Below are 13,524 nucleotides of genomic sequence, written 5' to 3'. Positions count from 1 at the left end.
AAACAGTGTTCTAAAATAAGCAGCTCGCAAATTCTGTTATTTTACATTGTGTGGTGGTGGTTTGTATTATGTGGTTATAAAATGGGGGCTGCTTTACCACTTACTCTCAGGAATGTGCTTTGTATTGGGGTATAATTATAAATATGCTTACCAGCTAGTTTTCTGAGGACAATTTTTTGGGAGTGAATATAGTGCATTGCATTATTGTGTATTCATTTTAAAAATACAATTTAAGGTAACTAAATCTAATCTCATGCTCATGCCAATGTCTCAGAAGAGAATTAGAATAGACACACTAGGAAATATGACCTGCTTCTGATACAGAAGGTTCAAATTGAATAGGAAGAGAAAGAGAAGGCATGGGCGAGAGTGGTTACTAGGGCTGGACAATTATTCGGTGGGGATGCCATAGCAGTAATCCACACACTGTGTGGATGGATTGGATTCCTTCCAGTTTCACCCCATCCTGGGATTCTCTTATTTTAAGAGAGCACACTGTGTAGAGAAATGTACTTGAAAGGAGAATGCCACTGTTATGAGTAGAAGCTAGATATAAATAGAATGACATTTAAAAAATCATTTTTACATCTTAAGAAAACTCATTTTTCTTTTCCATACAGGTTGTCAAGTTTTCTATCACCTGTGACAAAGTAACATAGTCCTACAGGTAACAAGACTTCCAAGTATGATCTTCAGTTCAATAATTTGGCAAGTTCAAATTGCAGCTCACGATACCAGTGACCATTCTCATACAATATAGAGAGTACCATATATAAAAATGAGAAACCACAGTTGAGAATGATATATTAGACTCCTTAAAACAGACAAAGTACATTAACGTAATTACTCTTATTTTGATGCTACCAATAAGGGCGAGTGTCAATGTCAGCACTGTAAACACATTTAATAATAAACAAGTCACCACTAGATTTTGTCTCACGCATTCAACTATTCTCTTTATGTAAGTGACTTCAAAATTCTTATCTTCAGCCCCCGACACTCTCTGAAATTTTGATTTGGAGTTACTAAATGCCCGACTGGCCCTCAAGTAAAGATAACTCAAAAGAAAAATAAGTTTCTTACCAAATATGCTTCTCCCACCTTCCCATCTTATCGTTTATCTCCATCGTTTTTCCATTCACACAGACCTGAGTCTATGCTCCAAAGTTTGGTGCCAAATATGGCCCACTTCCTCTTTTCCCTTAATATCCAGTTTGTTGCCAGGACCTATGGATCTGTTCATAATACACATTACATGCTCTCTTGCTCAATCAGTAACTGCCATAGCCCAAGGCCTTATTACCCTAAACCTGGGCCATCGTAATGGCCACTTTCAGCCCAGCACAGGCCACTTCTAAAAACCGGTCATGGTAGGGGAGTTCTAAAGTATCTCTCTAGTTGGTGTTCGAAACCAGATCCCTGTGACTCTAAGCCCAAGGACGAGATGGACCTGCTGAAGGTGGACTACATTGATTGATACTATGGCTAATGTTTCAGGCACCAGAATTGTGAAGGATGGGAAATATCACAATTAATTCATTGTGTACTTTGATATGTTACTTATTAACTAATCTTTATGTAATGAATTTACCTATAATAAATGAATATTTACATTTGCTTTCATTCTTAATCTGTATCCACTAAATTTAGTTTAATAAGATAGCTAAGTTCAGAAGGACTGTTTAACTCCCTAGTGGTGGCTTATGTTCTCATACCAAAAGACTTAAAGTTGAATAGATGATAGGAATCACTTAGATCTAAAATTTTAACCTACCAACTCATTTCACAGATGAGAAACTGCAACCTAGTGTGGTAAAGGGACTTGACTGGGTTATCCAGATACTAGTAGCAGTGCTGGATTTGAAATCCAGTCTTCTACTTGTCTGTCTACTTTTCCCAACATACACTGGGGATTCTCCATCAATGGCTTTCTAGGTCTCAGTCTCTACCATAGACTTATGATGCTTGCTATTCATCAAATCTGAAAAGTCAGATGGAACCTTAATAAGGTAGTTTTAAATACTGGGTTTGATTCTTGCGTAAGGCATAAAGGCAGTTAAAAGCTATACAATAAATATTTAACTAGCAATCTTATCCTTTAGTACCAGTTTTCTGCAGAAGAATTTTAGTGACAACAGATGGTAACTTGGTCCCTTGTCAAGATTACAAATAAGGCAGAAATGATCTCATCAGATAAGAGGCACCTGTAACCATATTTTTGAAAATGAAAATGTGAAGTTATTCAAATGCTTCACCTGTAAATAGAATTCAGGTAATTCTTAAAACTTAAAAGTTTCATGTTGCTGAAACACCTCTGGAGCAGAAAATGGGATTACTTAGAGCTTGATGGCATTTAGATAGTAAGCATTTTCTGCACTGCCACAATTCTTGAGAGTAGAATAGCCTATTCTTTTCAGTATTCCTGGATGAGTGCTTTAATCAGAATACTAGTAATATTCCTTAACAAAAAGCTCTGATGGATAGAAAGGAAGGAAGGAAGGAAGGAAGGAAGGAAGGAAGGAAGGAAGGAAGGAAGGAAGGAAGGAAGAAAATGGGCAGTATCTTTTACAGATGTGTATTTTACATTTTATATAATTTTGTGAAGGTATAACTGCAAAGTATCTCAAATTTACTAGATTGCCCATCAGATGATAAATTTTAAGATAATCTGATCATTTTAAACCTTAAGGGAATATTTCACAATTCCACATTATTCCTCAAAATGAAAAGCAAGACAAAAAGATCTATGTAATTTATGATTCAACACTTTTTTAAATGGTCATTCTCAAAAGAATGTAAGTGTACAACGCACTGTTCAGAGAAGAAATAGTCCTAACCAAGTAAAACATATAATTTCAACACTCTGTCTTGCATGATCCTTACCATGGTCTCAAAACTGAATGATGTTTTCCTAACGGTAACCAAAGTTGATTCTTACATTTCATGAAACATAATACCCACTCTGATGGCATTTGAAGAATTCACTACTTGGAAAAAGATTTGGGGGTGGGGGTGAGGGAAGTGAATAGTAAAAAAATGGGAAGAGAGGTTAGCACAATGTCTAAATGAAACATTTGGATAGCAATAAAGAGGGGAAAGATGATAAAGTAAATCACTACAGGTAGAATACTTTTATTTTTTGACAGTTTATTCTAATAACTGCAGAAGATCATTTGGTCTAAACTCTGCATAGGATCTGACAACTCCACTATGATAGAAACCATAGTATTCTATCCAGGTTAAAAGGTTAACCATTAACCTTTTATACTTTTAGTAGCAATTTGAAGATCTCTATTAGGATTCAAACAGTTTAAAATAATCAGATGACTAATAAACTTATTTTGTAGTAGTGTGGTAAGGGTCTTCCCATAATAACTTGAAAATCAAATTTAACTGCATGTTGTAATTTCCATTCATAGTTTTCTGGAGACCCAATTTGCCTAATATTAAATGCCAGGGAAATATTTAGTGGAGAAATGAGTTAGCAAAGCTTACTTACAAATTAAAATACTGTTCATATATTCTTAAAGTAATATTTAAATGATGACATTAAATCAATTTCACATTAATTCCTATATTCTCAATTATTTTACAAAGAATAACTTGGGACTAAAAAGACAGTATTTAGGAAATATCATTCTTGCCCTGGCTAGTATTTGTCAGTGGTTGGAGTGTCGGCCTACAGACTGAAGAGTGGCAGATTCCATTCTTGGTCAAGGGCAAGTACCTGGGTTGTGGCTCCTGCCTTGCAGGCTGAGCAGGAGGCAACCGATACATGTGTCTCTATCACATTGCTGCTTCTCTCCCTCTCCCTCCCTCCCTTCCGTCCACTCTCTCTAAAAGTCAGTTAATTCTCAGTGGTGAGGATTAACAACACAACAACAACAACAACAACAACAACAACAACAACAAAACAACAAAAAAGAGCCAATAAATTAAAAAACTAATTTCTAGTGTTCTTGGTAAAATCCTTCTATTGAAATATAAAATAATTGAAATAGTATAATGAAGGGATATTTTAAGAAACCATTCTGATAGTCTAACGATGACTAAATTAGAATTCACAAAAGTAAAATGTCTTTTGCTTATATTTATATGTTGCCTATACTGTCCAATAGTTTGAATTTGTGGCTTTGATTCATATAGCTATCACATGAAATGTTGCAGAATATACTTTCTTCAGCAAATTTTACTCATGTCTCCATCTATTAGATTTCTTTCAAAAAACAAGGTAGACTGGTAACAAAAGTAAACAGGTGAGAAAATGCATTGTAGCCAATATCCAAACTATACTTTCATTCGAAAATACTATTGCACAGTATGTAGTAGAATAATAGATTTTCCCACCTTATTGTTAACTTGTTATTTTCCAAGGTTAGAGTGTAATCACCAAGAGTGCATCAGAATCTCAGAGAATGGCTCAACGTCTGAAACAATGTCATGAGCAATAACCAGTATATTTCAATAAATTGGTTTTTATTTTATTGCCATTAAAAACATTTCCTTAAAATGAACACATGGGACTACATCAAACTAAAAAGCTTCTGTACAGCAAAAGAAACAATCATCAAAATGGAAAGGCAACCCACTGTATGGGAGAACATCATTGCCAAAGATATATCAGATAAGGGGTTAATTTCCAATATATATAGAGTGCTCATACAACTCAACAAAAGGAAGACAAAAAACACAATTAAAAAAATGGGCAGAGGAGCTGAATAGACACCTCTCCAAACAGGACATACAAATGGCCAAGAGACATATGAAGAAATGCTCAACATCACTAATCATCAGAGAGATGCAAATTAAAACAACAATGAGCTATCACCTCACACCTGTCAGAATGGCCGCCATCAACAAATCATCAAACAAGTGTTGGACAGGGTGTGGAGAAAAGGGGACTCTAGTGCACTGCTGGTGGGAATGCAGACTGGTGCAGCCACTATGGAAAACAATATGGTGTTACCTCAAAAAATTAAAAATTGAACTGCCATTTGACCCAGTGATCCCGCTTCTAGGAATATACCCAAAGAAGTCTGAAACACCAATGAGAAAGAATATATGTACCCCTATGTTTGTAGCAGCACTATTTACAATAGCTAAGATCTGGAAACAACCCAAGTGTCCATCAGTAGACAAATGGATAAAAAAGCAGTGGTACATATACACAATGGAGTACTATGGAACTGTAAGAAAGAAAGATCTTTTATTCTTTGAGACGACATGGAGGGACCTGGAAAGCATTATCCTAAGTGAAATAACCAAGCAGAAAAAGACAAATACCACATGATCTCACTTATATACGGAATATAACAGTCTGAGTAAAATGGTAGACGCAGAAACATGGAAGTAAGGCACAGACTGACATCCCTCAGAAGGGTGGGGGGGGGGGGAAGAGATAAACCACTGAACTTATATGAATGTATGCATAACCAATGGACATGAACAACAAAGCCGGGGACAGGTCGGGGGGTGGGGGTGATGGGGAAGAGGATGTCAATGGGGTAAAAAAGGAGAAACATCTGTAACAAAAAAAATTAAAAATTAAATAAAAATAAAAAATAAAAACATTTCCTTAGTATTCTTAGTCCTTTATTCCAAACAATTTTATGAAAGATTCAAAAGTTTTATAGAGTGTGCAATGAGCACTTTGTAATTATTATTCATACAATGGCTTTTCAAATCTTGCATTTATCTGAAATCAAAAAATGAAAATCTAATTAATGTATGGCATCAAAGGAAAAGAATACTACAGTGGTAACTGGTATTTCCAATGATAGTCGTCTGTCACAATATGATCCTATAATTTCTTCTGAATAACCACATAATATTATATTATGTTTAACAAGCTTTACTATTATTATTAGGTATTTAATTGTTTGATATTGGTCATTAATGTATAATACATACAAATATCATTTCAAAAATTTCCATTCAACCAGAACAGCTTATTCTCCAAACATATTGGAAAAATCATAGTCTGGAGACCATAAGATTTATTACTTAACACATCTGACTTCTCTCACACATGAATCAGCATATAGTATAAATAGCAGGAGACAAGTTTCACTTACTAGCTGTATGGCTTTGTATAGGTTACTTAGCCTCTTTTTCTTTGGTCTATTCTCTGTAAAATGGGAACATTAATGCCTCTCTCTTTAGTTCAAGAGGATATTTAGGGGCCCAAATGAATAATTCAAGTGAAAATGTGGTACGTAAGGCATTGTGGTAATTATTAGCATGGTAATTTGACTATTAACCTTATTAGCAGATAACCTGGAATTCAGAAGCTGATTGTACAAACTTGCAAATGCTGAGCTGGAAATGAACTAAAATCTGGCTTCCATGACCCTCTGGTATGGCTCAGTGAATTAAGCATTGTCCCGTGGACTGAGAGGTACTGGTTAGATTCCCCTCAGGGTATATTCCAGACTTTCCAGCTAGATCCCCAGTGGGAGGCGTGTGGGAGGCAACCAATGGATGTTTTTCTCCCTTCCTTCCTCTCTATAAGAAATTATTAAAAACATATTTAAAATACAATACAATAAAATAAAAGCTGGCGTCCAGGTTCTTTATTTAGCATTCTGTACTTAAAGCTAAAGCTTACTTCTGAAAACCTTGCCGCCTTGGAATTTTTAAATAACAATTGCCTTTCATTTTTATTTCTATGTAGTATCTTTAGGGATTGATATGAATCCAAATAGGTAAAAAAAAGTCATTGTGTACTTATCAACCCATATCTCAGTATATATATTTTAAAGTATAAAACTCCTTGAAAAACTTTTCTTCTTTAAGAGGAAACAAGATCGTGAGTTCAAAACAACCTGGAGAAAATGGTCTGGCCGTTGTTTTAGGGAAACAGGAGAATACCTGATATGACTTTATTTGCTATATCTGAGGATTTGCATGGTTCCTTAAACTTAATAACATTTAACACTACAAATGAATATCTTTCTTTTTTTGCTAGACATTTTTGTACTAAAATATTCAAAAGGCCACTAAATTCTTATACCTCCATTTTCTATCTCTCATATCATTAGTTAAAATTTTAACAGTTTAGAAAAGTGGAGCTATTTAACTACAGGCTATTAGGGATATTCTTAAATATTCACTTTAGTTGTCTCTTTGAAAAAGAGAAAGACAGGCTTCTTTCTAAAATATTTTTGACTATTACCTTATTTTTCATTAAAAAAAAATTTCCTAGTCTTTATTTGACAAAAGTATCTTTTTATATTTCTTTCAGAAATTTATAAAGAAATTAGTATGTGCATATGCAGTTTGGCCTTGAGTTTCTGGATATTTAACAAAGATCTCTCCTTACCCTCCACCCTTTCCCCATTCTCCAAAAAAAAAAAAAAAAAAAAGACTTGCACCTGCCAAAAGAGTCTGGCATGTCTCCTTGGAGGACGCAAGGGGTCGCCCCTCTCCCAGGATTGCACCAGCAAACCCAGACGCAAAAGCAGACTCAAGAGCGACGACCAGGAGCATCTCCTGCTATGGGAGCTCTCTCCCAGCCCCACTCCCACAGAATAATTGGAATTTCAACCCAGTTCCACCCACTCCCTCTCTCAACCCTGCTACACAACCAGAGGGCGCCTTTGACTTGGCCTTGAGATGATTAAGGCAGGTCGAAAAGCAGCTCCCCTTTTGACTCCGCGATTCCTCTCTGGTCCCATCCTGGAGGTGCGCTACCCCGCAGCTCCCAGCAGCCTGGGGCAGCCTCACCCGCAGTTTCCCGCGCCGTTGTCCTCGCTGAGGGAAGTGGGAACGAATGGATGGCCAACTTTCTTTCCCGTCTCTTCTTTCAGAAACAGGGGCCCCAAAGCTGCACTTGGAGACACTTAAAACACTGACACTCAGGTCCTTTTCCCGCCCCAGCGATTGTGTGACTTCTAGCCCTGCGGGTCCTCAGTGGGGTGAAGAAGGGAGTGAGTGGACTTTGGGCTCCAGGTGGGCACCGGCTGAAAGAGTGATGGAAAGCAGGAGGCTGCGCTTGTGCCCGGCATCCCTCTTCCCACGGACTCGTGAGTCAATCCCTGGCTGGACCCCGCGAGGAGAGGAGGCGGGGGACCGCCAGGCGTGAGAGCAAGGCTTGAGTGAAAGGATGGTTGGAGGAGTTACGAAGAGTATAAACCATTCAGAAGCCAAGAATAATAAATCGGATGCCCTGCCGTGTTTAGCTTAGGTCCTCCTGCCCCCTGCTACGCGATCCGAGAGGCGGCGAAGCCGGCCGGGAGCCCCTGGCGCTCCGGCCCAGCTACATTTTTAAAAGGCATTTTCAGGTGAATCAAACCTTGTCTGCCCAGGCGAGCGGCACAAAGGCAGCTTTCAGGGGACCCTCACGTCCAGGGGTAGGGCAGAGACAAACAGTGGCAGGGAAGCAATGACTAAATCTCCATCTCACACAAGCCTGGGCTATGTCCTCCGCGCGGCACCCGCGCCTGTCCCGAGGGCTAAGAGGGCTTCTCGCGCGGGATCAGGAGCCACCAAACGTCTTTGACTCCCGGATCCAAAAGGTCTGAGGGGCCAAGGCGAGAGCTCCGGGTGGTTTCTCCCCCTCTCTCCGCAACAGCTACCCCCACACTAAAGCTAGGGTCGCCCGGGGCTCTGAAATTTTGGAAGGGACCGCCACCCGGGGCACAGACTTTAGAGCGGCCGGCGTGCCGGGCTATTCCAGAGCAGGGAGAGGTGATATTCTCCTTTCTGTCCCCTCATCTCAGGAAGACGCCACTTTCACAAAGACCAAACTGGAGTAAGGGTGCTCTGGAGGTGCCCGTTTAATCCCAGCTAGGACACTATTTTAAGAAGTTTTCATAAGCCAGCTTTCCAAGTAACAGGAGTCAGGGTAACAACCAGAGGAGGCGAGCTTGAGCCTTCAGGGGGAACCCACCCTTGGTATGCATCTGCCCCAGGGGACCCGCTTGAGAGCGTCTGAGATGGTAAACGCGCTCACGCGTGACAGGCAAGGTTGTAACTAGAAACCGGCCCTCAGCGGCCGGTTCTGAGGTCCTCACAGCCCTGCAACTGGGATGGCGAGCGACCCCGAAGCTCATGGACACGCACACCCCGAGCACCTCTCGAGCCTCCTGCTCCACTCGCGCGTGGAGAGGGGAAGCGGCCGCGCAGGCAATCGCTCCCTAGTTCCCTGGCTGCCCCACGGGGTCTTCGCTGCCCCGTGGGCTCTTCGCAGCAGATCGCCACGGGAGGGCCCAGCCAGGTCTCCCCACGCGAGATGGCCACGCGAGGTGAGCCGGCGCGGCGGTGAGCGCGCCTCCCCTGGCGTTTCTTCAGTGGTCAGGGGCATCCCAGGTATTCGAGGCCCCCATCCGAGTCTCTAAAGTAAAGCATGAATCCCTAGAGCTAGTCAAAGAAGGACCAAACTTTTCCTTCGAACCTGAAGCTATAAGGGGGCGGGAGACACATTAGCGCCGGGTCCACCCGACTCTGGCACGCGCGTGTTTGCGGGGTAACAGGGATGTGGAGAGGAAGGAGTGAGAGACACCGTCAATACCGGATCCTAAATTGTTACCTCCTTCGGAGGCGTGGGGTGCAGGGCGGGAGGACCGCTGCGCTGGGTGCCGGCTCCGCACAGGCAAAGCGACCCGACAGGTGAACACGGCGGGAGGGAGCAAACGCGTAAAAAACCCTGCACTTACTTCTTCGCTGGCGCCTTCCCCGGGAGGTGTTTTGGCTGCCGATGTATTCCATAAAGTTCAAAATGATAAAAAACCAAGAAATCAGTCGCAAGTGCATAGTAACCCAGTAATGTTTCCCTTCTTTTTCTCCTTTTTCTTTTGATTGTTAATTATATTGAATGTTTTAGAAATATATGTAGGTGCTAGGCGTACAGAGAGAACCCAAGCAGCGGACAACTTCTCCACTCAGATCCGATGGGCGTGCTGGGATGGCAAACGCAGCGGGTCGGGTGGAGAGGGAAACCAACTATTGTACTTTCAAATTGTCCGAGCCCTGAGCTGCGGCGGCTCCGCAAGGGTGGCTGTCAACGCCGCGAGCGAGGAGGGTTCCGGGAGCAGCGAGCGGCCTCGCCCGGGCGGCCGCAGGTAGCATGATGCGCGGCGGCGGCGGCCGCGGGCGGGATCCGGGCGGGAGGGCGGCGGCGGCGGCGGCGGCCCCTGGGGCTCAGAGGTTGCGGCGGCTGCAGCAGCAGCGGCGGAGGCCCCGGGAGCGTAGGGGAGCGGGCGCCGTCGGCACCGCGGCCATGGCCAAGGGGCGGTGGAGAGACCCCGAGCTGCTTCTGCCTTTCGCGAGCAGGAGCCACTCCAGCTGGGCTGGGCTGCCAGGAGAACCCCAGAGGGGAGGAGGGAGGGAGAGGAAGACCGGGCGAGGGAGGGGGAGAGGGTATGGCTGCGGGGGGCGGGGGGAGCTCGGGGGCGGGGAAGGAAACTGCTGGAGCAACAACCCTGAGCGACCTCAATAACTTTCAATTTCAAGAGGGAAAGAGGGAGCTGGAAAAGTACAGGCGTTGAGATTTGGCAGAGGAACGGGAAGAGGCGCCTAAGGGGTCCCGGGTCTGCGGCGGAGCATCTCTGGACACTGCAGAGAAGGCGGGAGAACAGGAGCCAGGGGGAGTTGGGGAGGAACTGCGTTGGGAGCAGAGCCCTCCAAAGGGCAGCTTTCGCGGGGAGAGGTGGGCACACCCGCCCCGGGAGTGTTGAGGCCGACTATCCAGTGGGTGAGAGACCCCCGCGCCTTACTCCGGGGTCCTGCTGGTCTCCGCGGTCTCAGACTGGGCGCACCCTGCTCTCGAGGGCCGAACGCTGGGCACCGCCGCGCCTGCACCCCCAGCGCCGGAGCGCAGCGACTGGCCTGCGGGCAGCTCGCCTCTTGACCGCTTGGCAGAATTGCTGGAGGGTTTCTGGCAGCGGACAACTTCCCAGTTTTTTTCTTTTTTCTTTTTGAGCCTCTCCTCCGTTGCTTTTCTCCCTTTCTCTCAACAAGAGTAATTGCAGTTAGGCACAGGGCGGGTGGTCCAGAGGAAGCTCAGTGACCGCGGGTGGTCACCTCGGCCGCAGGTTACATGACCGAAGTGGGTAGGACCTAGAGGTGTGTACGCTCAGGACATTCCCTTTGGAAATTCAATTATGCTGTGGCTTTCTTCCTAACTGAGCCTGGCTTCGGCCCTGGAAGATTCCCCCTTCTCAAGCAGGTCCCTCTTAGTCACTTGCCCTCACTCGCTCTCACCCTCAATCTCCCAATCTTCTTGAGAAGATCTGCTGTGCAATTCGGTTTCTCATCTGGGGGACTGAGAATGACATTTGGAAAGATTTTTCCCGGTCTTGGTGGAGGAGAGGAGGGTCTACTACTTCCTTCTGTTTGTTCCCGGCGCATGGAGGGGCCCCAGGGCAGCAGAAAATGAGGTTGGCTGTTCCGCCCAGGGGTGGGTGAACCGAGGGCCAGCACTTCTGAGTGGTGTGCACCCTGGCTGTTATTAGTCAGTGGTAAGCTTCCAACCTCCTTTCTGGGGTAGCACAAGTTGATGAGCTTCCAGCGGTTACTGAAGAAGTATTTAGTTGAAAGTCACAAGCCCCAAAGTGATCTTGATACAGACCTGTCCTACGCACTGTAATGGAATATGTGTAGGACCACACTGTGTAGCATTACAGTTTTACAAAGCCCCAAACTTCTGAGAGGTCACATTGAAAAAGTCCCTTATTCATAGAAACTTTGCTGAGTCTTATGCTTAAATAAGTTAGGTTTAGAAAACAGCTAACGCCTTGTAAAAACACAAGTAAGATTTATATTCCTCCCTCTTTCTTCCATTTGTGACCCCGATTACTGGATTGCCTTCAGTTTGTAAACTGATAAATGAGAGGAGAAAAAAAAGATTATTGTCCCTATCCACCCAGTTTGCAAGCTCTCAATGATTCAGATTGTTGTATGTCTCTGAGGTCTTTAGTGGTGTGGCTGTTATACATCCCAAAAGCGAGGATTGGGGAGTTGAAATGGCCTGGGTGCAAAAGGAAAGGAACGTAAAATATGAACTCCTACCAAGGTGCTAAAAATCAGAATCTGAAGACTGGACTTTCCATGTTAATTCCTTAATTAAATATCATTTACTGCTTTGCACACTTGTATAGGAATTTCGAAGGTAGATATAGTTTTCTTTGGGTTTTATATTACGGGCAAGACAACAACCACACCAATCACATCAAGATTATGATTTTTTAAGAATTTCCTTTTGAATATTTTCTTTCTGGGGTGGAACTGTATTTTCTGTGCAACAGACACAAATACATTCTCCTCCTTTATCTGTTGCATAATACCCAGTTGCAAATGACTGAGTTTATCACTTTGAACCAGAAAAGTTATAGATAATAGGACAATTCCAATAATAATTATCCAAAAAAGAAGCTACTTTATTTTTCTGTGCCGGTCGCACTCAGCTTTGCTTTCCTTCTCACTTAATACCTCAGATCCTGAATATCTGCACCATAAAATGTGGGGGATTTAAAGGCTGTGGGAGGCTCCCTTTGAAAAGGACTCCAGAGAAGGCCATTCTAATCCAGAATACTCGAACCGGATGGGAAGAGATTGCAAAAGGGATGTAAAAAAGCAATTTGGTGAACAACTTCAGGGAAATAAACATGAAGAAAGACACTTACTATTCACTGTGTCTTGTGCAGACTTGTGTTAGTTTGGATGAGAATGGGAATGGCAGTGTAAATAAATAAACAAGCAAAGTGAGAAGCTGTAGTTCTTGAGCCATCCCAGAAAAGAAGTACTAGATGCAGTGGGCAGGAAAAGCTTGTCAAGGAATAAGTGCTGCTCTGAGGAAACATAAGGAAAACATTAAATAAGCAGCGGGTGTATTCTTTCTCTCTTGACGCTATGCTTTAGAACTTTTTCCTGATCCATGTTACTGTACTATTAAAAGTGTGTTTACTTGCCTGGCTGAGTCTTACATTCCCTCAACTGTCCTAGCAGCTTATGGAAAGCATGCCATGGCCTATTTTGTACAACAGAGAACCTGCTCCCCCTACTCCCATTTTTTTTTTTTTTTTTAAATCAAGGAAGCAACACTCACAGAAGCTTGTGGATGCCAATGATTTCCAGGGCCCAAGCCTAAAGCAAGTTAAAAACCATAGGCTCAGCATAGAAATCAACACGTACTTATTATTTTTCTCCAGAAAACATTGAAGTTTCAGGGAGTTTGGATAACCAGGAGTTTAAGAGGGTCAGGCCAGAAGAATAGAGTAGTTTTGGACAGTGATAGTCTATTAAACACATCCAGAGTAGTTAGTGAAACTTCTCATCTCTCCTTGACCACCTCCCCCACCAGGCAGTGACAACAGGAACGAGTTATTTTTGTCCATTGCAGCAGTGGCACTTTAAGAAGAGAAAATGATTGTCATATTGTTGCATCCATACTGCAAATATGTGAAAGGGGGTGTGCTCCAGAAAGAGAGAGCAAGTCCCATAGTTTGGAATGGGATATAACTAGTAGTGATGAGAGATGTTTGGCAAAGTTTGGGCTGACATCAGTCATTATACCACAGAGCTGAC

General features: G+C 43.1%; 1 protein-coding gene across 1 annotated transcript in view; it reads right to left on the bottom strand.

Annotated features, from left to right (window-relative positions):
- Window positions 1-10,035, bottom strand: part of RSPO3 (R-spondin 3) — a 77,928-nt gene extending 67,893 nt beyond the window's left edge. The window contains exon 1 of the mRNA XM_036248996.1: window positions 9,657-10,035. Within this exon, the coding sequence (XP_036104889.1) occupies window positions 9,657-9,753 (97 nt within the window). The 5' untranslated portion in view covers window positions 9,754-10,035. The remainder of the gene's footprint in view (window positions 1-9,656) is intronic.
- Between the last annotated feature and the right edge of the window lie 3,489 nt (window positions 10,036-13,524).

Source organism: Molossus molossus, unplaced genomic scaffold (genome assembly GCF_014108415.1).
Source record: "Molossus molossus isolate mMolMol1 unplaced genomic scaffold, mMolMol1.p scaffold_m16_p_8, whole genome shotgun sequence".
In the NCBI taxonomy this organism is placed as follows: Eukaryota; Metazoa; Chordata; class Mammalia; order Chiroptera; family Molossidae; genus Molossus; species Molossus molossus.
Note: the sequence above shows the minus strand (reverse complement) of the source record. Positions and strands in the feature narration are given on the sequence as shown.